This window comes from Thunnus maccoyii, chromosome 12 (assembly GCF_910596095.1).
Source record: "Thunnus maccoyii chromosome 12, fThuMac1.1, whole genome shotgun sequence".
Taxonomy (NCBI): domain Eukaryota; kingdom Metazoa; phylum Chordata; class Actinopteri; order Scombriformes; family Scombridae; genus Thunnus; species Thunnus maccoyii.
The window spans coordinates 7,687,277-7,712,801 of NC_056544.1; the positions used below are offsets into that span (position 1 = coordinate 7,687,277).

General features: G+C 40.7%; 4 protein-coding genes across 7 annotated transcripts in view; 3 read left to right on the forward strand and 1 right to left on the reverse strand.

The window, feature by feature from the left end:
- The first annotated feature begins 247 nt into the window (after nucleotides 1-247).
- Nucleotides 248-7,007, forward strand: LOC121908796 (cysteine/serine-rich nuclear protein 1-like). Its single transcript, XM_042429082.1, has 5 exons — nucleotides 248-354; nucleotides 3,039-3,238; nucleotides 4,235-4,497; nucleotides 4,581-4,883; nucleotides 5,288-7,007. The coding sequence occupies exons 2-5, from the start codon at nucleotides 3,067-3,069 to the stop codon at nucleotides 6,251-6,253; spliced, it is 1,704 nt and encodes a 567-aa protein (XP_042285016.1). The 5' UTR covers nucleotides 248-354; nucleotides 3,039-3,066; the 3' UTR covers nucleotides 6,254-7,007.
- A 1,497-nt stretch (nucleotides 7,008-8,504) lies between these two features.
- On the forward strand, nucleotides 8,505-12,012 carry gorasp1a (golgi reassembly stacking protein 1a). Its single transcript, XM_042427552.1, has 9 exons — nucleotides 8,505-8,688; nucleotides 9,493-9,573; nucleotides 9,706-9,909; nucleotides 9,995-10,081; nucleotides 10,282-10,412; nucleotides 10,666-10,801; nucleotides 10,949-11,057; nucleotides 11,177-11,320; nucleotides 11,450-12,012. Exons 1-9 carry the CDS (start codon nucleotides 8,626-8,628, stop codon nucleotides 11,935-11,937), a joined length of 1,443 nt encoding a protein of 480 aa, XP_042283486.1. The 5' UTR covers nucleotides 8,505-8,625; the 3' UTR covers nucleotides 11,938-12,012.
- A 1,222-nt stretch (nucleotides 12,013-13,234) lies between these two features.
- On the reverse strand, nucleotides 13,235-22,552 carry LOC121907956 (WD repeat-containing protein 48). 3 transcript variants are annotated; one of them, XM_042427551.1, is made up of 19 exons: nucleotides 22,534-22,552; nucleotides 21,625-21,702; nucleotides 20,844-20,984; nucleotides 20,634-20,709; nucleotides 20,313-20,525; nucleotides 20,050-20,138; nucleotides 19,475-19,576; nucleotides 19,156-19,380; nucleotides 18,306-18,380; nucleotides 17,925-18,027; nucleotides 17,733-17,830; nucleotides 17,419-17,526; nucleotides 17,186-17,282; nucleotides 16,986-17,081; nucleotides 16,655-16,760; nucleotides 16,405-16,492; nucleotides 15,221-15,297; nucleotides 14,911-15,103; nucleotides 13,235-14,762 (listed from the first exon to the last, which is right to left on the reverse strand). In XM_042427551.1, exons 2-19 carry the CDS (start codon nucleotides 21,670-21,672, stop codon nucleotides 14,667-14,669), a joined length of 2,031 nt encoding a protein of 676 aa, XP_042283485.1. In that variant the 5' UTR covers nucleotides 21,673-21,702; nucleotides 22,534-22,552; the 3' UTR covers nucleotides 13,235-14,666. The 3 variants fall into 3 exon arrangements, with proteins under 3 accessions (XP_042283485.1, XP_042283483.1, XP_042283484.1); XM_042427549.1 differs by having other exon boundaries at nucleotides 20,634-20,712; XM_042427550.1 differs by lacking the exon at nucleotides 22,534-22,552 and having other exon boundaries at nucleotides 20,634-20,712; nucleotides 21,625-21,721.
- LOC121907955 (sodium channel protein type 4 subunit alpha B-like) overlaps nucleotides 22,547-25,525 on the forward strand; it is a 45,155-nt gene continuing 42,176 nt past the window's right edge. The window contains exon 1 of one of the 2 annotated variants that reach the window (XM_042427546.1): nucleotides 22,547-23,843. The gene's annotated coding sequence lies outside the window, so the exon portion shown is untranslated. The remainder of the gene's footprint in view (nucleotides 23,844-25,525) is intronic. The other variant, XM_042427547.1, reaches the window with a different exon arrangement.

Genomic DNA, 25,525 nt, shown 5'->3' on the forward strand with positions numbered 1-25,525 from the left:
ATCATTTAGAAAATAGTTGCTGCTGTTTCACAAGGTGTGCTATCATGTGAAAGTTATATTGACAACTTGTGTCTTATATTTCTTGCATAAACAACCAAAACTAATGGGTAGCCATACGCATGCGCGAGGTATTCGTCGGTTTGATAGTTAACACGGGGGTGAAGTATCTTGCTCCTACGTTTGTTATCTTTGGGAGCTCCCAGCTGAGTCCTCTCATGTTCACACTGGTACTACAGTGCAGCTTCACTTGTACACTGAGGGACACACAATGCTCAGCTGGCCGGACTGTGGACAAGACCCATAAACTTCGTGTCACTTTCAGCCTTTTGTTATTATGCTGACTCTTAATTCTTGGTGAGTAACTGACAAAAGAAAATAAATCACTGTCCCGCTGTAGGGTTTATTATGTGTTTGTCAATAATTAGTTCATGTTCTGACCTTTCTATGTTTTTAAGCTTAATGATGTTTACACTGTACTAGGGTGGCATGTTTCGGTTAAATTTTGGCAACTACTGGACTCGTTGTCGTTCTTTTTTTTTTTTAGTGCGAGTTATAAATTCACATTTTAACACTGACATGGAGACTCAGTTTAAAATTAGTCTGAATGTTTTGGACAAACTCCGTGTGTGTGTGTGTGTGTGTGTGTGTGTGTGTGTGTGTATGCGCGCGCGCGCGTGTGTGTGGTGTGTGCTGTAAAGAAAAGCAGACAGGAGGGGAACAGTGTTGTCACTGTAGCTGACATGATCGCCGTGTGTCTCCACAAGGGGTGAAGAGGTCAGCTGCCTAATGACTGTTATTATGCCAAACAGGAAACGACTCCTGCGTAACATTCCTGAAGGGATTTAAAGTGTGACTGAACACAATGGCGTCATGGTATTTTTTTCACCCCCACTTTAAACAGCCATAATAACGTATACAACTACAACAAACTACTACATTAATACTGTGTGGCCCCCCCCCCCCCCCCCCCCCCCAATCCCTCTGCTGCACGTGAACGCGTACTTGTCTCTGCTGCTTTGAACCTCTAAATTATTGATGTGGTCTCAGTGGAAACATGCATGTAACATCTTTCTGCTCTGTCGGATATTAAATGCAATAAATGTGGTATAATTGGGCCATATGCAGCTATAATGGCACTGCATTGCAGTATTAATTAGAAATACAATCATTTGACTTTTAGGAATAGGCTACTTAACAGCTGTACAGATGTGTTTTGCAGGGAGAAATCCCTTTACATCTTACTGCCTATGCAGCAGAGTTGTACTGTGTAAACAGTGTAATGGCACAAGAGGCTGTCTCTTGTTTCACCTCTTATTTGCTGATGGATCCAGGAAGTTGCTCACTCTGAGTGCACACACACACACACACACACGCTGGCACACAAAGACATGCACACACAGCCTTGCTGGTCTAAGTATTTGCTTACTATAGACAATCAGAAAGCCCCTTGTCTTGTGGATTGTGAATGACTGTGTGGGTGCAGGGAAGTTGCAGAGTCCACTGGAGGAAAGCAGCGTGCCAATGCAGACATAAGTTGCCAGTAGTTTACATAGCCTGTTTTCTGAGCAGAAGCAATGCCACCTGGTGTACTTTATCTTTAAAAAAATCACACACTGTACTGTGTCAGTGGCTGGTGTTAGGTTAAACACTCCCTAACTGTCTTTTTTATGGGACTTGAGGGGTGCTCAGTCTAAATCCTGGTCAGCTGCTGGATCGTGATGTTGTTTAAAGAACCCTAAATGTCAAGTTGTTCTTATTTTTTGAGCCATAAAGAAGAGTATAATTTTTATCAGTGAACATTCAGTTTGTAGGTTTGACTGTTTTATACCAATGTGTCCAAACTAGAGCTGAAATGATTAAGTGATTAGTCAATCAGCAGAAACATAATCAGCAAAAGTTGTCAACAATCAATTGATTGTTTATGTCATTTTGTAAGGATAAAATGCCAAAAACTCTCTGATTCCAGCTTTCCAAAGAGAATAACACTAAACACTAGACTGAAAACCTTTGAGTTTTGGACTGTTGCTCAGAAAGAACAACATATTTGAATTTGTGAACTTGGGTTTTTAGGAAAATAGTGATGTGCGTTTTGACTATTTTCTGCCATTTTATGGACCAATTAATTACTAACTAAAATAATAATAATAATAGATTGTCGCAGCCCTAAATCAAATGATAAATTTGACACAGTCAAAAGCTACTAGCATACATCTAAGAGGTGATAATCTCCCTTTGTTTCCAAAAATGAATTCACAGCTTCTACACACATACTGGTAACTATGACAAACAACAGCACAACACCACTCTCTTTTCCAGCAAACTTCACTTTTACCCCTGCTAAAGTTTGTAACCCTGAAATTGCTCATGTTTGGATTTGTTTTCCATGTTCACATCCAAAAATAGCAGCCACTTGAACCACTGCCCCCCCCCACACCCCCCACCCACCCACTGCCTTTGGACAGTCCGTTTCCACATATTCTTCACAAAAAACTTGAGGAATCATTGGAATGTTAATTACTCTGCTGGGAAAAGAAAAAAAAGAGCTGTTGATTTTTTTTTTCTTTTACTCTCAAGTGCTCAGCTGGTAGTGAGCAAAAGTAGGATTTAAGTTCACATTTGTACACTTATGAAACACCAGTTTGAAGGATAATCACTATCAAGATGTAATTAGCCTAAACAAACTTGTGTCCTGAAACCGGCTCGACCAGCAGAGGTGCAGCTCTCTGCTCTTTACAGGAAAGACCTCTGATTCCTCCAAGTTGTCACTTTCAAAAGATGTATTATTTGGCTGTTGACATTTGGTCTCTCATACAGGAAAGGAAACACATCATCTGTGTTACTAAATTGTTATTCCATCATTTATTCATTGATTTACATTATGTCTCATTTTATGTTTCTGGGATAGAAATGCTGCTTTGGAGAAAGCCACACAATTCAGGACTGGTTTTTGTCCTCTAATAGTATTGATCTATACTATTATTACCACAGTATGATAAATATTTAAACCAATGTCGCTGTTTTTCTTTGTGTTCATACAGAATATACATCAACCACCGCAACCAAACCATGAGAGGCATCCTCAAGAGAAAGTTTGCAGAGGTAGATGACAATCCCTGCTACTCCTCCTCCTCACTCTCTTCCCCTGCCTCCTCAGAGTGGGAGTCTGACGGGGAGAGCAGCTCCTCTGACATCCAAGATTTCACACCGCAAGGCCCTTCTCCACCCACCAGCTTACCCAGTGAGTCTCCAAACCAACCGACCACTGTTTTATCCACCCCTCTTTCAAATAATGCAAACCTCTTCCTTATCTGGCTATTCTCCCATCGGTGTTTTATAGGAGTGTCTCTTATCGCTCTGCAGCAGCCCTGTTATGACTTATAGATATGAAAATGCTAACCTTAGGGCCACTCTAGATAATGCAGTGAGAATGGCTCGCCTCTCGGCTGTCTGTCTGCTTGTGTAGAACATCATTTGCCTGAGCAATAGGATGTTGTGGAATCAATTTGAATAGCAAGGTCCCTTTTAAACGAGTGGCTTTATTCAGATATCAGAGCTGCACGCCACATCGCTCATCGTTTATTGTGCTTGCAATGACAAAAATATGCAATTATTGTTGTACAGTCTTAAACCTCAAATATTACATTTGTAATACAGCCTGTTATTTTGAGTTTCACAACTGAATCATGCTGTGACAGTGCCCCGGTGTGGAGCATGCTTTTCAGACAGAGAGAGCAGCTGAGACAAGCTTAGCCAACTGGCTTCAGTTGTTTACTGACTTTTGGAACTAGAGTTCGTCCTCAGTTATGTGTGAAGGTCAGACAATTTGTTGTAACCAAACTGTTAAAGCAAACAGTCACCTGGTGGATATTAAAGACTTTGCTGGCAGACAGATTCTAATTATGTTCTTGCAAACCTTTAAAGAGCTGCAGGTTTACCTCCTTTCCCTCTCTGCTGTTGATCTGTCCACTGTTTGTCAACTCTTTTCATGGTATTTCCTTTCCTCATTTATGTTCAACCATTGACTCGAGACACTGTAGTAAAGCACCTGTAGTGTGTCACCTAGTGGCTACTCAGAGATCTACACAACACAAAGTCTGTGTCAAAGTTCAGGGTCTGTATTTATAAAATAAATATAGGCAGTTATCCAGGTTTTAACCTGACAAAACCTGACAGCCTCATTTTTTCTGATGGTTTTTGGTGTCTCTCTCTCTCTCTTTCTCTCTTATGTAACCAGTTCAGTCCATCCTGAAGAGGCCCAGGCTGACGAATAGGCAGAGTAATGTGCGCTTTGACCTGGTGACGGTGTTCAGTTTCCCACGTTGCCAGGGCTTCACCAGTGTGCCCAGCCGTGGAGGTGCCACCCTGGGCATGGTGCAGAGGCACAGCACCCTCCAAAGGTTCACGGTAGCGGAGCATGCAGTGGAGCAACGGCACAGACGCAGAGAGAAGCTCCGAGACAGACTGAGAGAACAGAGGCTTGAAGCGTTGAAACACAAAGTGAGTGCACTTGATTTCTACAGTGGTTAGCGTGCCTCATCTACACAGCAGTTTTCTTATTTAATCTGATGTGCTGATTGCAGTTGATCACCAGTGGAGCCATTGACCAGAGAGAAGCAGACAGGCTCACAGTGGATCAAGTCCCACATGAAGACATTGACGTCCACATCAGTGATTCTGAGCTGGAGGATGGGAGTTTCCTTCAGCCGTACTCCTCCAGACAGCGGCAGGCTCTCCTCCTGGCAGCGGGGGTGAAGCGCATTGACAAGGAGGAGAAGAGGCAACTTCATGCCTTGCGTGTCTCCAGGGAGGACTGTGGATGTGACTGCCAGGGCTTTTGTGAGCCAGAGACCTGTGCATGCAGTCTGGCAGGCATCAAGTGCCAGGTACGACACTTAGACGTACACTTAATTACTTCAACCAGGAATTTCCCTGCTGACAAGTTTGCTGTGGCTCACTTTATCTTACGTGTGAGTCAGTTTAATATTTTATTTTCTCACTATGAGCTAACTATCTCAGCCATTTCTCCATTACTTTTAGCTACTTGTAATAAGTAGCCAATCAGGAGCTTGTGTCTTAGAAAACAAGAGTAAAAGCTGTAAACAGTGAAGGAATTTTGCAGATAAACTTTTGATTTAGCACACATTTCAACACATCAACACATTTTCTCTACATTTGTTTCTCAGTGGTTGTTAACTTCAGGTGTTAACTTGGTGTCCAGACTTTTAACTGTATTGAGTAAATTAAACCCACAGTACTAATTTTCTCCTCCTGCTTTTTTGTCACACAGGTGGACCGTTTCAACTTCCCATGTGGCTGCACTAAGGACAGCTGTGGAAACGCTCAGGGACACATCAAGTTTGACTCCAGACGTGCGCAGACCCATTACATCCACACTGTCATGAGACTGGAATTGGAGAGGCGCCTGCAAGATGAAACACTGAGCCGAGAGGACCAGACTGGACTTCCAGAGGACCTTGTAGAGTATGAGGACCAGGGTAAGACACACTCGGTGAACAGTGCACAGGACAAAACCTGCCCCTTTGGGTTTCCCCTGGAAGAAGATGGTCTTCCTCTCACCATGCCCGCCACTCCTTCCTTCCATTTCGACGCAGAGCGGTCAGTGGTGGAGGAGAACAGCTGCAGCAGTGACATGACTGAATCCTCCTGCTCCTCCACTGATTCTGATGCAGGAGGATGTCATACTGAGAGTCAGAATATCCAGGAAGTTGATGGAGGGTTGTCCCGTACCCTCAGCATCTGTGACTCTGAAAATAATAACTACTCTATGTGCAGCCAACTGAGACACATAAGAGAACCACTGACGCAGAACAACAACATTTCTGCCACTTACAGCACAACTACTGACAGTATGGAACCACTCACAGCCAACACATTCACAGACAATATAAGCAGGACCTCAGTGACAGCTTATCTGGATGAAAATGCAAACCAAGCCAGAGATTTATTTGATGATGACTCTCTTGAGGACTATCCCAACACTCCCTCCCCCACTGTGGACTATTCCTCAAGCAGGTACATGGACCTGAGTCTCTCCTCCGACTCCAACCTGGAGTTCTTCGACTGTGACTACCCCTCCGGACCACTGCACAGCTCCTTCAAAGGACACAGACACTCAGACAGCTTTCCCCATCTCCAGCTGTTTAGCTCTGTTCATTTACCACAGAACGAGTCGAGCACCTACCTCCTGGAGTCTCTGATCGGCCTGACTGAACCGAGCCCAGAGCAGGTTTAAGATAATCAGCTCTTATAGGTGATTCAAAGAACTCTTGTGACATGACAAGAAGCCATGTGAGAGAATTATAAACAAAGTTAGCACTTCTTTTATGTATTTGTAATATTTCAATGTACAAAGGATGATTTATAAAATATTTTTTCCAAGCTGGATATTTTTTCTATTGCCTAAAAATAATTTGCCTTTGTTTCAGAGAAACCACACTTAAGTAATCTAATATATGTCCTTATTTTTTATTTTTTGAACCTTTTATAATGATCTTTGACATGTTATTTAATTTCTTCTTATATATCATGGCCACAGAGAATATTGGATTCTGATTGGATGGAGGGTATGCATTATTTTCAAAGAACCACTTTGTTCTGATGCAGCAGCCTTATCACTGCTCAAAGTGAAAACTCGTATAGCTGGAACTAAATCTTCTTTTTGTTTTCTAGAGTAGAAGTTTAAAGTAATGTTTATCCCCAAATTGAGACAGGTAGCAGCTCCACAGAGATCTCATGTAAAGGTCATACTGCCTCAAAGTAATAAAAATACCTTTCATTTTGCTGGAAGCTGGTCATGGTATAAGCAGGATAATCCACTTTGACATATGCAGTTATGAAAAATAACACTCCTCTAGTTTTAGTCTCTAAATTGTAATATATTTTCCAATAACTGCCTGGCTCACTGTGAATTATCCCTTACATGCTTAACAATATGTTTAGAATATCTCTGTATTGGAGTAATGAAATAAAAGATTTTTATTTATTAATTCACTGAGGTCTGAAATGTGTGTGATAATTTCTATGCATCAGCCCTTTTTAGGATGTACGTGAAGAAAACAAGACTAGACGAGGATGAAGTTATATGAGTTATAGTAACCTTAATAATGTTAATAATGTTTATGGGATTTAGTGTTGTCTTTGGCTTTGTGATAATTGGTGTGAAACACTTGCTTCTAGCTGACCCTAAGAGTAGATCTAACTCCTCAAAGTTTCCCTTGGTTTTCTGTTATCATACACAACAATTATCAATAGATTCAGTTCACACTCCAGTATCTAACTCAGTCCATGCTGGTTTACAAATTACTGCTTAAGTTTATCGATTTACAATCAGTATGATTAAAAGTAGCCTCACTGATTACTGGACTTAAATTACGCCTATTAGGCCTATTTCATGGTAGACGTTGTGACTCGTAATGGCAGGAAACGCACAAGAGTAACTAATAAGATTAATGATGGTTCCCAGTGGTGTCCCAGTAAACCATTCCAATCAGCCAGTATATACAGTCCCAAGACCCAAGGAGCTGGCTCACCTACTCGTTATTAATGTTATCTATTACACCTGTGCTTTTCCTGTAATAACATGTCAAAATGTCTGCCATGAGAATGGTCTGTTGTCCTGGTTGTTTTTATGTTCACTATTTTATCATTACATCATCACATTATTTTATCACATATGTTTTGAGCTTTGATGCAGATTTTACTTTATGGAGGTCATATCAACAGTAGAGGCGTCATGAGCACAACTGGTTGTGTTTAATTTATGAAGGCAAGGGGAGGACATGAAGTATACTAAGTATTCATTCTCACACTGAACGCTCCTACTACTATTACTGCTACTAAAAATAGTAATTTTACGTACAAATAAAACAATCTTCACGCAGTCTTTTAACATTACAGTCTTTTTAGTGCCAAAATCCCTCTTTTTGTTACTATACTTCCACCACACCTCAACAGGGAAACACTATATTATGTGATATGATTAACTCAGACTGCTGAAGCCTCATATAAGCTTCTGATCATCTTTTAAATGCATTTTTGCACAAAATGACTGTGTGGACACACTGTGGATTTTGGCCTCCATCACTAACATCGAAGGTACACTTGAAGGGGATCTTTTAATATCCAGTATGAACAGGGGGAATGATTACAGCGAGGAAAACCTATTTCACTGTTCATATGGACACCTGACTGTTGTTTTAAAACACACTTAAAATTTACGTGTGTGTGTTTGTCTGACTTATTCTACTTTCAGGGACACATTTCAGACTAAAAGACCAAAAGCCATGTCCCCAATTTGGAAAGTGGTTAAGGTTAGGGTCAGGGTTTGGTTTAGGCCCGTAGTGGTTATGGTTATGGTTATGGTTATGGTTATGGTTAGGATTGTAAGTCTATATAATGTCCACAAAAGTGACCTAAGTAAACCTATCTCTCTCTGTGTGTGTGTGTGTGTGTGTGTGTGTGTGTGTGTGTGTGTGTGTGTTGGATAGCAGCGATGCTCGATTGTTTTGGGCTGCAGATAAGATGGCCACAGACTGTCAACCGCGATAATTCTCACTCTCTTATTATTTTTCTTGTGATATTAATATTTGAAAGTCCCTGAGTGAAATGGGTTTATCTCAGAGTTCAGACGTGTCCGAAGGAGGGACGTATGGATACCATGTGCACGGCGTAAGACCCTCCAGTTCTTCCGTATCTTGAGATGTTACTGTATGCTAACTGTAAGCTAAGTGTTGCTGCAGACCCACCGGTAAAACCTGTGAGGTGGCACTATTTAGCTGCTTAATCGAAGTGGACGCAATTATATAACGTATGCTTGTATTTAATTGTTTTATTGGTAAGAAATAAGCTTAAATTGAGGCTTGTAACTTGTCTCAAAAGTCTTCCTACATTATCTTCCAACATTAGCTTGTTTTATGTCGTTTAATGCAAATTCATTTGAATGCTGGTAGCTAATACTTTGTTCAAATGTACAGTTCTTGGGTCTAAAACAGAAAAGGGAAAAGTGTACTGACAATGAATAAATAAACTGCCTCATGCCTCATGTTTTATAACTGTTACAATAAAGGTACATTACAAAATAGTGCTGAAATTATTTTTTTCATCACTGCACGAAAGAGTCAAAGTCCAAAATTGTGCTTCAAGCTTCTCACATGTGAAGATGAAATTAGCTGCTTTTCATGCTAAATTGAGTATATTTGAGTTTAAGACAAAGTCAGTGATTTTATTACTTTGGAACGAAGAAAATGAGCTTTTCAGTATTTTCTGACATATTAGACTGAACTATTAGCTGAGTAGTGAAAATGTATGCTGCTAAACAATAAATAATATTCTTTGTTGGCAGTAGAAGAGGCTACGGTTTAGATTATCTAAAAAACATACTTTATTCATTTCCTAATTATTATTCTATAGCATGTTTTATGTGTAGATGAAGCTCTACGGGTTATATTATGTTGCTTGTGTTGGCTTTGACAGGTGCAGCCAAATTCACCTGCAGAAAAAGGCGGACTGCAGCCCTTCTTTGACTTCATTCTGTCTCTGGACAACAAAAGACTTGTAAGTTTATTGATAGTTAGATAATAAGCACTTAAGTCAGAAGTCACTGACAACTGGAAGACCATAAATAAGGAAAAAAAACCAAAGTTAACACCTTAACCTCAGTTAAGTCCTCTCGTTACTTTACGACAGAATGAGGAAAATGACCAACTAAAGGAGATTCTGAAAGCCAACATGGAGAAAGCGGTGAGGATGGAGGTGTACAGCACTAAAACCACAAGGGTTCGTGAGCTGGAGGTGGTGCCCAGTAACATGTGGGGAGGACAGGGCCTGTTGGGGGCCAGTGTTCGCTTCTGCAGCTACCAAGGAGCCAATGAGAATGTCTGGCACGTCCTGGTGAGCTGCTTCGATTTCAGCTTCTATACTCATGTCTGCATCATCGTTTGTCTCATAGTAGAAATTACATTTCTTTCTTCTCTAGGATGTGGAAGCCAGTTCACCTGCTGCTCTGGCAGGGCTTCAGCCCCACACTGACTACATCGTTGGAGCAGATCAGGTTTTGCAAGATGTGAGACTCGTTTTCATATGACGCATCTTTGTTACAGTCAAGTTCGTACATTTTCCAAACTTTGTTCATGTGGGATTTTACATGACCACAAGCAAATAAACTTTAAAATTAAAAAAAATAAATAATCATTTAAAAGTTGTACCTATTTAAGCGTCTTCAAAAGATGATCTGCAATTAATTCAGTTGATGCTGATTTCCAGTCAGAAGACTTCTTCTCGCTGATCGAGGCTCATGAAGGGAAGCCCCTGAAGCTGCTGGTTTACAACACACTAACAGACAACTGCAGAGAGGTGGTGGTTACACCAAATGGAGCGTGGGGAGGGGAGGGCAGGTATGTAACAATACATATAAATAAGCAATTTAAGAGAACATACTGTGGAGTATCACCTTGAACAGTCCTGGTCCTATTTTATGACATTTTTAAATTAATCAGTCTTTGTTAAAGTACACAAAATCAGTTGGTCTTGAAATAAGAATAAGGCTTTTTCAGGTTATACAGCATTATTTTATATGGTATAAAAAGTGTGATTTGGGTATCAGTGGTGTTATAATGAGACTTTGCATTTCAAAATGTTTGTTTTTAGTTTGGGTTGCGGCATCGGTTATGGCTACCTGCACCGAATCCCTGTACATCCTGATGTATTGACAGTGAAGCCCTCCACCCCTCCTCCTCCTGAGGAGACGCCCTCTCCAGAGCTGCCTACTCATGGATTCACAGAGGTACATAAAACCATCAGCTGATCCAGTGGACTGTATTGAATGAAGGCGACAGCAATCAGAGGCAGAAACACAGATTTCACATAATGTTACATGAGATCAAACTCTTTGTAGTAGCAGTGAAGCTAATCACTGTTTTTTTGTTTCCAGGCGCCTTTGTTGGCACCTTCAAGCCAAAGTGAAGGTGCGACAGACTTGGAGCAGGTCATCCTCATGGAAGCTCCTCTACCTCCACCCATCCAGAGAGTCACGGTCCCTAGTGAGTTCAGATATTAACTGGTTTTAAATCATTTAGCACAAAAACTTCTCACCATCTGACATATGTTGCCTCTGTGTTTGTTCATATCTCATCAACAATGTCGCGTGTCGTTTTTCCAGGCCTCTCTGATTCCGAAGTGGCAGTGATGAACCCTGAACCTGCTGATCTGGTGGACAGGCTGGATCTGTCCATGTCGTCCATCGACATGACCAACACTTCACTGGCTATGCACGAGGAGAAAGATGGTGAAATCTCCGGTGTTGGTAAGTTAATACAGCAGCAGTTCATACCAGACTGTTGTGCTACAGAGTTTGTTCACATGTACTCGTCTATTAGCTATTAATGCATTTCTGGCAGCCATCTTTACTGATCCATGATTTCCTGTTGTGCAGAGGAGCTGGACGACAGTGAACTTCGCTCATCATCGGAAGACACCCAAACTGAGCCGCAAGAGCTGAGCTCCCAGGCAGCCATGGACCTCACTTCTGCTCTCGCTTCCACTGACAGTTTGTCGGATTCAGGCGTCCCACCGGCAGAGCCATCTAACCTCGAGTCCACAGACCTGCTCGGCCCTCTCTGCGAGTCTACTGATAGCCCAAGTCCACCTATGGATGCCCCGTCTCTCCCCGTAGAGCCAGTAGAGCCAGTAGAGCCTCCTGCTGAAGACCCTCCCTCCCCACCTCCTGTCGATCTCCTCCCAACCTCGATCGCCGATGAGCCCGCGGTGGATGATTCTTCTGCTCAGGCCATCGTGGATGCAGCAGAGCCTCATGTGTTAAGCTCAGCGGAGGAGCCTGCAGAGCCTCAAGACGAGGCTCCCGCTCACCACTGTGGACATGAGGGCGATGAGGAGGAACCAGAAGAGCCGCCTCTTGAGTAAGCTTACATCAGGCCACACAGAAAGTAGAAAAATGTAAAACAAAGTCGACAATCACCTTTTTTTTTTTTTTTTTTTTTAAAGAAAGAATAAATATGAAACACAGGACAGACTGAGGGAAAAGGTGGCCTGTCTTACATAAGTTTACGGCTCCATCATCAGAATAGTTACACTACAGAAACCAGCTGTTGCTAGGATAATATTTTTAGACACCGTAGTAACATCCTGTTTGTTTCACATGAGAGAATTTAAAGTTACTGCTCATTTGTAAGCTAAAAAGGTTATAATGTTGTCAACTCTTTTCCCTTGCCTGGTGCGACATTAGATTATACGGGTGACGAGACTTTGATTCTGGCACACTAATGTAACGACTACTTGAACACTTCCAAAGATAACTTACTACAGCAAAGCACAGCTGCAACATAACACCCATAACACTACTGTATCATGTTCTTCAAACTCTCTCTGACTGTCGGCAGTTCAGATGAGTTGTTACAGTCATGGTGCAAGTGTAACATTTGTTGTCGATGTGTTTTGAAGAATATTAATAAGGATACCCTGAACAGAGCTTTTAAAAATAAATAAAGATGACAAGCAGGGAAGTTTTTACACTAGTTTACGGCCCACATATTTGATCTTAAAGTGCTTTCGCTGTGGTATGAGGGAAACTATTCATCCACTTTTACTGAGTTTAACCAGTCAAGTACATGTTTTTACACCAGATTTGATGAGGCCAGTGCATTTTAAATACTTAGCATTAATTTGAATATTCTGCATTGCGGCCTGCGATCTATTTGTAAACTATTTTTACTGCTTGTAAAACTGGAATTATGTCCCGATGTCTCTTTCAACATTAGTTTGTAATTTTTTTTGTGATCTATGCAACAGTAGATGAGTACTGCCTGTGACTTGACAATGCATTCATAATGTAAATCCAGTAGATGACAGGCTTTTTCTATATGTAATACGTTGAAATAGTGGTGCTGCTGTTGAGTAATTGTTTTCCGTTTTTTTTCTAGGGGGGCCTCTTAATGTTTTTCACTTTCTAAGTAGGTGCTAGTGTGTAAAATAAGGAAAAGTATTTTTGCAGATATTTTATCAATGAATTGTATGTTTTATTAGGAATGAGTGCAGAGTCTTTTGATGAATGTGAGATGGGTGAATCTTTGATGGTTAAACAATCATATCACTTAAAAAAAAGAAAAAAAAGAAACTGTCCCTTTTTGTTTTTTCTTATTTCACTCATCTGCTGAACACATTACAACTCAAAAGACATCCATTTATAATCCCCGTCAATCTGTCATTGTTAAACCATTCCAATTTATTTCCTTGAATGCCTAAAATATACATATTTCACAAATTATTACAACAAGGGATATTGCAGTGTTATGGCCTAATTATGGTACCCATCCTGTTTTGGCCAATTAGAGCTCACTCGATGGGTTCCCACTAAAGCGTTACACACACTCCTCATGGCAAAAAATTAACTCCATCAAATTTACAATGAATAGATCTGGTGCTCTGTTTGGTTGACACACCAAGACAGAAATGAGTATTACCATTTATTTCACTTTGGTGAACTTCCCACAGTCGTTGAATATTCGTATGTTCTCTTCGGATGAGGTTCCCCTTCAAGTTATATTCATGTTTAATTGAATTCCTATTTAATCTAACTGAAATATACATTAGGAACAGCCCTCACTGTCGTCAAAGTCGCTGCTCATGACCCAAGCACAGAGCGAGTAAGCATGAGTTACTGTTAAAGATATATACCTTATATATAATTTCCCCGATTGCTAAGATGACTTGGACAACTATTAACATTCTTAAGAGTAAACTGCAATTTCTGGGTTGTAGTGAATACAACATATGCAATTTTTCACACATCCAAGTCAAATTACCTTCATGACCATGAATGTGTTCCAGGGATTAGGAAAAATAACTTTTAAGTAAACTGTACAACAACAAAACTGCTGCATAACCAAAAGAAAAAAAAAAGTCACTTAAATCAAAAATGTTGTACATATATTTACAAAAAACAAAAAACCCAAAACATTCAGTCCATCCAACAGCACAGCTAAAAAGAAAGACAAAGACAAGTGCTTCTGTCAATGAGGTTCAAGCTCTGCGATAATTAGATGTCTAAGCCAAGGTTAAGTTCAAGTTAAGATGTCGACAACAGAACAGATGAGGACTGTGATGCTACCCAGAGAGCAAGTGCACTCCTAAACTGGTGACACTGTTGAGACGGTGGATTGTTTGTAGAACGAGGACAGTTTCTGGAATGTACTAGAACTAACAGTCTACTACATCCATGTGCATATACACACGCGCACACTCAGACACAAACATGGACTTTGTTTGTTTTGAAAATAAAATGCCAATCAGGAGGAAAGAAACAAACGTAGCAGTTGAAGATGTAAAAAAAAAAAAAAAAAAAAGTTGAGTGCTGGAGAAAACATTAAGAGTCCGTTCTTCAAACTGTAAAAAAAAAAAAAAAAAAAATGAAACGAAACAATACGGACCACTCATCTCCCAGGTGTCTCTTGGCTGCTCGGGCCTGTTCTGGTGAGTTCCCTATGACACACCATGAGCCACGTCCTCACTAATATTTCTGGATTCTCATTGATACTGCAACTCTTGACCACACAATGGGGTTTAGGGTACTACATGTCAGAGGTGAGTGGTGATTGGCAAATGACGAAGAGTTCTTGGTTTAAAAATTAGGACTTTCACGTGGACTTCTGCCTATAGTGAAGCGTCAAGTCCCCTCCGCTCTTCCAGATAAAATGTTTAACTGTTCGCAGGTCCATGTTGGGATCCAGAACCTGGGTGAGAGATGAAAAAAATGAAAAGGTTAATATAATGAGGATGTGCAAGATGTACTGATTGTGCGCTGGTGGCTCCAAATCACAGCATGCAAGTGAGGACGTTTTTGGGAACGGGGGGTGGGGGGAGGACAAACTGCGTGCCCACCTGGTCTTGACACATTAGCTCGATCTTCTCCTCGGCTAGCATGGCCATGTCCTCCTCCTTCTCCTGCTCCCCGGGCTTATCATTGGCAGAGGAGCTGGTGGTCTGCGACTCATTGTCCAGGTTGATGATCTTCTCGTAAACGTGCTCCATCACCTTCCTCACCTGCAGCATGTCACTGGCCGAGAGACGGTCCCTGCAGAACACAGAGCTGGTGAGATCAGCTGCATGCATGTCTGTACAGATGGACTGGACTGGTATAAAACTTGTAAATACAAGTTTACAGTCCTACAACAGAAAAGACGATACTCACTTCTTTAGAGTTTTTGCACCAGAGGAAGAATGAGGCTGGAGGTAGAACGGGATTTTGTTGAATTTGGGCATGTTTTTCTGGAATAGAAGAGGAAGGATAACATACGTGAATCAAATGCATCAAGTCATGGCAGGAATAACTTGTCATACGCTGCACTACAGAGATGGTTGAAAAGAAGAACATCCTCCTGGGAAAAATGCAGCGGCAAAGCCCTTTAATCTGAATTTCAAATTCTCAAATTTTATTTTTCCAGTGCAAAGTCATCTATCAAATCATGACAGCACACATAGTTAGAATACTACAGCACTGCAATAAGCTTAAACATTTGATGCTATCAAGCTATCATTGACATGTCCGACACTAAATGGTCACAGTATTTTTCGGAGGACAAATAAAACATTTTCAGAGCTGATCCATTTTGAACACATCAAAGTTAGAATCATGATCTACCAGATGAGAATGTCTGACTTTAGCATGTTGGCATGTTATAAATAAAAATATCCAACAGAGTGACAGAGTGTGCAGTTCGGATGAAAAGCTGCATGTTAACTTGTTTTTATTTTCACCCACTATTGAGCCAATGGGTTTTGAAGCTCAGCTCTACAGATGTAGAAAGCCTGCCTGACTTGTCAGACCAGCATTTTGTAAACTGGACCATTGTGTGTGTTTATCTCGAGACATAATGTCAAACCGATTATCTGAATTCAAGATACAATCACTTTGGCCCTTGGCTTAAATTTCAAAACCAAATTCACAGCTCCTTTTCATCTTCCCTCACTTCCATTTTAAAAAAAACAACCTAGAAATCATCTAACTTCTCTGCAGTTAATACCATCTTTAACAGCTGATCACAGTAGAGAAATCCTGTTAGCATGCTGTGTTGCTTAGCAACAAAAGCCATCATGATTTCCTGTATAAGCTGCCAAACTGATGGTTTGGCAAAAACCAGAGTGAATGGGTTTGTTACTGGAAATACCACCTTGACAAAAATGATTTTAGTTTGCTTCTCTGAATGAGACTTTAGATATAATATGCACCTGTACACATGCACACAGAGCAACACGCAGACACACAATCACATTTTGAGTTTATAATCTACTTTATCTCATCTTTAATCTATTTTGACTGTCTTATATGATTTAATTTAAACTAAGATAAAAGGTGAAAACAACCATAATACTCACATCTACAGTTATATCAATAACCCACTGTGGAACAGTCTCATTCAGCAGCATCGATTCAGTCTCTCCACCTGAATCTCTACATAGCAACCTGCAGCATATAAACACATCAATCAATAATTCAACTATAACATTTCTATACAATGTGACAAATCAATATGATGAAAAGAGTGATGACATCACAGATCCTACAGCAGCTTTTTCAATGATGAACTTGCACTGATGTATCAAAGGTCTGTTAGTGAGTCAGTACCTAAAAAGAGTTCGACCTCCTGCTTCTCCAAAGATGACTGGCGTGTGTGGTGGCACCTGGAAATACCCATTTCCTTTCTGGACCCTGTTCTCCTGCTCTCCGTTCACTGTGGACATGAGAACACAATCCTACTTTAAGACACACTGAATGACACCTTGGACGCACACAAACGCACACACACTCACACCGTTCACTGACAACAGCAGACAATTCAGAGTGTGCTGCCAACTTGTGTTCACTCCTCATTGAAGTTCTCACAGCATCACAGCAGGTTTGGTTGATTTAAACTTGATTTATTTAACAGTGGATTGACAGTCAAGCATCTCCTTACCGTGATTCACCTCGTTCTCTTCCTCGTCCATGGGGTTGATGCGAGTTCTGGGCCAGAACTCAAGCAGAGCCTGAAGCAACAGTCCACCCAGGTTCACTACAGACAATGGGGAAAATTCTCTCAATATAATGTTTTATCCTCCATTATGCATTATTTAACTGTTATTTGTACATACAAAGTGATCGGGTCAAATATCTTACACTTTGGGTCAGATCCATCAGAGCTTGAAAACCCTGCGTCTTTTGCAGACACCCAGGCAGCGAAGCAGTCGCTCTCGTCCAGTGTGATGGTGAGCATCTATTTAGCACAATAGAAAAGGAGTGGCAGGATACACAGCTATGAGACACCTATGCTAGGCTCAGGAAGGAGTTGGAAAACATTACAGCTGCTGAGACAGATGAAAAGCTCTTGTATTTCCTGGTGTAGGACTTACCCCAGTTTTCAGATCAACAGAGAACCAATTTGGCACATAGACCATCTTGAAGCGCTTTTTAATCTCTTCATCAAACTCCACTTTCCCCAAGTCTTCACCCTTGCAAGCCTGAAGGTAGAAAAAAAAAAACACTTTCAACACAATTCAAACCACAGACATCACCAGGAGCGTGTTCACACACAAGACTCCTTTGAAGGAGTTTCTGCAGTGATTCATTTCATGGACAGTCATAGATATAAACATGACTTGTTCTGGCTTGGTTGACTTGAGTGGCAAATGCAATCAATCTCCAACATACTCAGAAATAACTTTACCTTCAGGACATCCCAGAAAGCCACATTGTTGTTGGTATCTTTGGTAAGTATGTGTCGCTTGTCATTCAGAATGTGGCACTGTATAATACTGGCACCTCCTACAAACACAACACAGAACTTTACTTTGTAAAATGGCAGAGAGAGAGACATGTAGAAAATGCTTTAGTTTCACATAAATAAACACAAGTTTACCCTTGATGACTTGTTCTGGTTGAGTACACAGTGGTGTCAGAGGGGTAGTGCAGTCGTTGTCATACTCCCCTGATGATCTGAAGTTGTGCATTCCCTTTAGAGACTGCACAGAAAATCAAAAACAATAATAAATCCAGACTATGCCGGATTTTAATCATCTCTTCCCCACTCTTCCTTGCAGCAATAGCTATGATTAATGTAATGCAATTATCTTTTGTGTATCACCCATGTTATCACAAAGCTGGTTTAATTTTTTACACTAATGACAGGAGGATTACGTAGCATTAGGTGTGGCTACATGAACAAGTCCAACTACATTGTATTCCAGAGTCATTACGTTGACAGTCGACCAGTGATCTCAGACGTGTCACGCATGCTTACCCATTTATTAACGGATGACTTGGTGGTGGAGACCCAGATTGCTGGAGGTGGGTCAGCAGATCTGTCCAGTTCCATCTGAGCAAGAGAGAAAGACAGCAAAATGTTGAATGACTTCACATGGTTAGCTATGAGCACAGGAATGACCGAGCAGAGTACCAGGGTTATTATTCACAGCTGTTGCCCATTTAGTTCAAATATTTTATAGTTCCAACTCATTTTTCCCATTTTTACTACTTTTAAAAATACAATGCAATACATATTTTATTAAAAAATAAGCGCTGTAGCCATGCAAAGACAAGACAAGCCACACTAGAAATACCTCCTCTCAGTTGTATGCCTCTGCCAACCGGTAAAGTTGCAGTTTACATCCATATCTGTCCACACTCATAATATTTGTAGTGAAGACTTTGGCGGAATTTAATAAAAAGGTATTAAGTATCTTGAGTTAGCCAAAAACATGTTGTGTGAGGTCACAGTGACCTTGACCTTTGACCACCAAATTCTAATCAGTTCATCCTTGAATCCATGTTGACGTTTGTGCCAAATTTGAAGAAATCTCCTCAAGGCGTTATGAGAGATAAAGCGTTCATGAGATTGGGACGTATAGACAGACAATCCGAATTGCCGGTGCAGAGGCATAAAATCATGTTTTTACAGTGACATGCTTCTGAGGGGTTATTTCCTGGTGAAGACACAACATGTAACATAATATGCACACCCCACAGACAACATGAAACAACAATGACACACAAACTGTTGTGCTGACAGACACGCTGAAAGCAATGTTCAGCCTACTCCCTTATTGTACAACGGAACTTTTGTTTCAGATTAAAGTGTAATGGCTTCTTACTTTGAGCACCGGGGCCTTCTCCTCACAGATGAGCACACGGATGTCAGGGTTACGCAGGTCAGTACAGTAGATCTTTTTGTCCCTGCCTCCAGAATAGACGTGTGTAAAGGCCTCATTGACCTGCAGGGCCCACACCCCTTCATCGTGTACCCGGTAGGTGGCAATGCACCTTTGTTGGCCGAGGGACCACAGGCGGATAGTCCCATCTGAACTGCCCGACAGGCACTGCAGGGAAAGACAGCAGATTTAGATTTTTTTTTTTTAAACCTCTATTTAAACACATGCAAAACCACTGATGAGTCCAGACATTTTAACTCACCTGAGTGCCATCTCGATTCAACAGCAACGACTTGACGTTGTCTGTGTGACCTTTCAGCTTCATCAGTTTCGCGCAAGTTCGTGGATCCCACACTCTCAGAACCTGAAAGAAAAGAAAGAAAGAGGTGTGTCACAACAACACATACATGCACACTCTCTGATCATGTTACTGCAAAGTGTTTACATGGTTTCCATGTAGCCCTTGTTTACAGTATTAAATCATCTGAAAAGAAACACCTCATGAACATCAAACAGGGACTTTATTGTATATATCCTTCTCTCATGCCAATTAATTTACAGAGTACATTCACACCCCAATAGTTTTCCCCAATAGCAATAGCACTGGCACCAATTACGTTTAGAAATATAACTATTCAAATTTAATCAAGTTATTTACTTCAGATCTGTCATTTCAGTTTTTGGCCTAAACTGAATAAAATATCTCAGCTAATACTGTATGTTTGTGTGACAGTTGAACTAATCTGCATGTTGCCCAGAGGTGAATTAATTAAACTTTTAGTGTGTGCGTGTGTGTATGTGAGTGTGTGTGTGCACGTCACTAATGCAAAGCCAAACCTTTTCTGTGGATCCAGATACAATAACTGTGCCCATCTGGTTCATTGCCAGACTGTAGATAGAGTCCTTGTTCCCACTGAGTGACGAAGCTGTAACAGACCAAAAACAAATTCACAGGTACAGAATATCTTCCAGAGAAACACATCAGATTTCACAGAACAGCTACAATCCGCTATCATCGGTACAAATTCACAATAACCAAAACTACAGAGCAAATTGGCCAGAAATGGGCACAACTGTAACAGAAAAAAAACTTCACTTACTGGTGACAGTATTGTTGGAAGCAGTGAGTGCTGTTAGTGTGTTCACATCCCAAAGAAAGATCTGCCGGTCCAGACCTGCGGATGCCACCAGCTCCTTGTCCTTAGCGTAGGCCAAAGCTTTCACATAGTCTTTGTGTGTTCGTAACGTCGACATGCAGAATCCTTTGTGCGCATTCCATACTTTCACTGTTGTATCTGAGGAGGCAGATATCACTGAAAACAGAGAGACAATGATTAGCAGGTCGATATGTCAGGCAGAATGGCAGAGTAAAAAAAAACAACTAAATCCTACGTGAAACCACTATCTGCAATTAAACTCACATGTTTTTCCATTGCAACAGAGAACTATGTCATTAACCCAGTCTGTGTGATGCTCCATTGAGGCAATATATGGGTCCTGCTGCAATGACATAGAAGAAAAATTAAGACAAGTGCACTATTGAGAATCACAAACATCAGAAACACAGTTGCCCGATCGTAGAGGAAGTGTAATATTTTAATATATAGATGTAAGAGAGTAAGACGCTCTACTTTGTGCTGGTAGACGCTCCATATCCGGATGATAGAGTCCCTTCCAGCAGTGAAGAGCCGGTTCAGCGCAGGGTCCAACTGGAGCGCGTTCACCCCATTGCGATTGTACTTCTCTACCTCATCTCTAATGACATAGGACACCTGAAACACAAACAGGAGCGGAGTGAGCACCGAGATCACACTGCTATCTCGACATCATCACACCCTCTTCCTTGAGCACATGTCGAAGATACAGAACGGTTATATGCACCTGCACTGACGTGACAAAAGCAGAGTTAGCTCAGGAAACAAGTGGCCTAGCTAAATGACACATATAATGGGAAACACTGGCCAATAATACACTCTAAAATTATACAAATGTATAACTTGCAGTGTGCTGTGCCTTGGTAGCACCGTGTACATTTGAACCACCGAGATAACCTACGGCCGTTATCCCAGCAATTAGACCGAGCCCACATACAGTGTAGCTAAGCTGCCGTTAACGTAAAAAACATAAAAATGCTACCAAGACAGCACACTAGTCACTGGTGTCAATTAATGAGAGTGGTAGTTGTGTTATTTTAACAGGTAACTTGTATGAGAATTGTTAACAAATGTGTGTTATGTAGCCGCCAGCGTTAGCAGCAGACGCTAAAGCTAAGCTAGCTAAATTAGCCGGCTTGAGTCATGACGAGGATGGATTTTACTGCCCGTCAAGTATCCGTGAAGCACCTTATTAAACTGAAAGCCATCATGTTGCCGTTGCCAGACGTCCAGCATTCATGCAACTATTACAATTTACCTGTACTTTTCTCCGCCCAGCAGCATTTTGCCTGTGATGCGTGGCCATCTTGCATGTTGACAGTCAATTCATGTGATGCTACATCCGGAAAAAAAAGAAAACACATGCAGCTGAGCTTTATGGGTAACGTAGTAATTACACCGTCCCCAACTTTTACTGTATTAGGGACGATTTAATTTGGGATTTGGACCATTTTCCAACACGGCTAGGGGCTAGAAAACCAAAGAAATGCATCAAATTTAAGTAATTAAAACATTCTTAAAGATACTTATATGTAAAGGCAGAGTGAGGTACGCTCATTTTATAGATTAGACTAAGGCTTAGAATTATTTTCCTGGTCTCCTTTAATACTAATTAACACAAAAAATGAATTTGCAATACAAGTGTAGACCAATATGTTCAACCTCAGTGAATAATCTTTTACCTCTCAGGTAGCCTTGGTCAAAACAGAATATTGTATCATAGGCTATTGTGGAAAATCCCCTCCCACACTTTAGTAGTTTGTTATTTATTTGCTGTACTGATTGAGTGTCAGCAGTGATTTAGTTATTCCTTATTCCTATATTTAGATAGTAATTGCGTTTGAAGTTAAACTATCTTTGTTGGAATTAAGCATTATGATGTTTAGATTAATATCTTTGTTGTCCTTTTTTCTTCTGTTGATAGATAAACCAATTTAAACTATTCCATAATAAATAATTGGGCGGGAACCCCTGACTTTGCTCACCTGTCTTAATGCAGACAAGCCATTGAGTTAGTTATATTTATCAGTATTCCTTCAAGCTAAATATTCTTCAGCTATATTGTCCATAGCCTATAGGGTCAAGCATTGTTATTTATTTTCCAATATGAGAGTCTAAATGCAGTTTTAAGCCTTCTTCATGCTGCCAAGAAAAGATTTTTGCTTACCTGAGATGTGAGTCCTGGTGGAACAATAGGCTACTGGGTTTATAAAAAAAATACTATCGACCTCAAAAAAAAATAGCAGTTTTTTATACTTCCCCAAAGGTTGCTATAAAACCCTCAAATCACCAGAAAAAAAATGCTGGACATGACCTCATTGTCCTCAATAAGGCCATAATTGTGACTTCAAGATATGTTGCAGCTGTATCATCACGCAGAGCTTCCCAGCTCTGAGTTTACTCACTCAGGTAAACGCTGTAATATTGACCACTAGAGGGCGCAATAACACACCCCCACTGTCGGTCATCCAAAACCATCCAATCCCAGCCCACTGAAAAAACAAATCTGACAGTTTGTATTTACCGGTGTCCTTTTAGGGTTCATTCAAGTGCAACAGGTTTTGAATCCAAAGTGAGTTCACTGCAGGTGATTTGACTGATTCCTCTAGTTGTTGACAGCAGTGGATTCAGCTGCTGGAGGCCTTGCTGAGCACATGTCCGCCTGTCTCTGAACTGCATTTGTTAAATCAAATGTGGTGTAAATGCATCATTAAATAACCTATTATGTGATCTAAACAAACCCAAAACAGATTAATATATACGGTACTTTCACAGCATGGATGCCCTCCACATCCTAAAAGTCTGACATTATGTTTACCAAAACATTTAGTTATAAGGAAAGTTTAAATGGCATATTTGATGTTTGGTTAAAGTTTTCCCTTCACTGTGTCCCTTATAGCTTACTGTAGCTTGTGCTTTTGCGATTTGGAGATGTGGGGTATTTGCCAGCTCTCTAAATATATTTCTCTGTTAAATCTGAGTGTGACATGGGGCGTCTATAGGAGAGGTAATCCTCTGTGGTCCAGCAGCATCCTCCCTCCCTCTCGCTCTTGTTCAAGGGCAAATCGAGGTGCGACTTCCCCGCTGCTGCGCAGCTGCTGAAGACAGCGCAGCATCCTCTTGTCGGTCTGCGGGTTGGGACCTCTCTTCTGTGGGATGACCAGGGGAAGAGCCACTCGAATGGAAAGGAAGAGGACAACTTTATACCTCGCACTTGTGGCAGGTTTCAAAATGTCCAACATACGGTGATTAGAGCACTGGCATTTGTCTAGAAGTCACTTTTGAGAGCTAAACTCTGGATTCTGGTGACAACACACACTTTCTCTGTCCTGTTGATCGGAGTTTTGGTCCACCATGAAGCGGAATAAGCTTTGAAAAGAAGACATGGATTTTGCACGGAGGGTTTGGCACTTCCTTCTTCTGAAACCTGAAGAACTTAACTCTGGAAATTATGCTGTAAATCTCAGAGTTTCATATGTAAGTACGCCTGCAAGAGTTTTGGCATTAATATGAAATTACACAGCCAGAAATGGGATAATTTAATAATTAGATAATAATAAGAGTGCTGCTTGGCTTTATCTGTCTGCTTTTCTTTTGTTTTCAGTTTGAGTAACATAATGGTGATGGGTTAATGGAGTTTGAGATGCTGCAAGCCAAAAAGCATGTTAAATTTTAAATTCTAATAAAAAATATAATCAAGTTTGGAGCTTAACATCTATATTTAATAATAAAACTGATATATGACTTATTCAGTGTACCATAAGATAAGACAAAATACCAGGAAGTAGGCTACATAATGTTAAGTACTCATGTTTTATATCTGAATTTGCAGTGCTGAGCATTAAAGGCTTACACTTAGCTGGGTCATTTGCATCACTCTCATGATCTCTCACTGTGGTAAAAATTTGTTGTAAATACTATACAGGGACAAATTTAAGGGAAACATCAGCGCTCTACAGCTTCCCTAACATGTTGAAATTTGATGGGTGACACATTACATTGCCCTCCTCCCATCATGGAGGCGGTGAAGGAGCCTTAGGTCCAGCACCAGTAGGCTCAGGAACAGTTTTTTTCCATAACACCATAACCATGCTGAACTCTCAAACCCAGCACTAGCACACTCCACCTTCTCCCCCTTCTCATTCATGATCTCTGAACTGCAGCACTAGCCCATTCCCTCACTCCCCTTTCATATTCAAGGACTTTAATTCACAGTGCTAGCCCACTCCCCCCTCACACTCATGGACCTTACACTGCTTCTTCCACATATTTATTACAGTGATCAAAGCTAATGTCCATACCTCAGTGTCTACCTCCCACATGTTATTTATGAGCAACAAAAACAATTGTATGTACTTATTCTTATATATAATATTCATTTCATTTCATTTGTATGTAATTTATATATGCCTTATCTGTAAATATTGCACCTTATCTGTAAATATTGCCTTGTCAGCACCTTCATTTTAATATAACCATATATCACATATAGTCTCACCTGTAAATATTGCCTCATTAGCACCTTATTTTTGGTTGGATGTAAAACTGCATTTAGTTGTACTTGTACTATATGCAATGACAATAATCTACTAACAATGATCTGTGAAGCAGTGTGGTTACACACTTGTCACATTTTTCGACCCCTTTTCCTTTTGGTTACATCAGTTACAGATGTAACCACAGATGTCACAGATGTGACTCTCCTTGTGTGACTTAACGGATGTAACTCACAAACTGATTCAAGTGGAAGTCAAACAACAAGCAGTTGTGGATAAGCCTCAAGCAGCAGAGCTCATAAAAATCATTTCTCATCAATTCATCAACCTGGTCTTGGTAATGATTTCCACCACGGTCTCATTTTGTAGGTCTATACCTTCTGTAACCTACGTATTTAAGCTATCTGCTGCAATTACATTGAAAGGTTTTTGCAAAAGAAGTAGGTCATCAGTTCAGTCTGTGCACCTAGGATTGCAGTTTGAATCTCTGAGAGTGCGACACATAACATGGTTCAGTAAGACCAGACAATACGTACACTGTTACTTTCAGTGTGTGGTGGATCATTGTTTCAAAACTTTTTTAATGTCGTTTGTCATGGCCAATGTCTAGCAGTTCTCATGAATAATATTGTTTAATTAAGTATTAGAGGTTGTAATTTCATA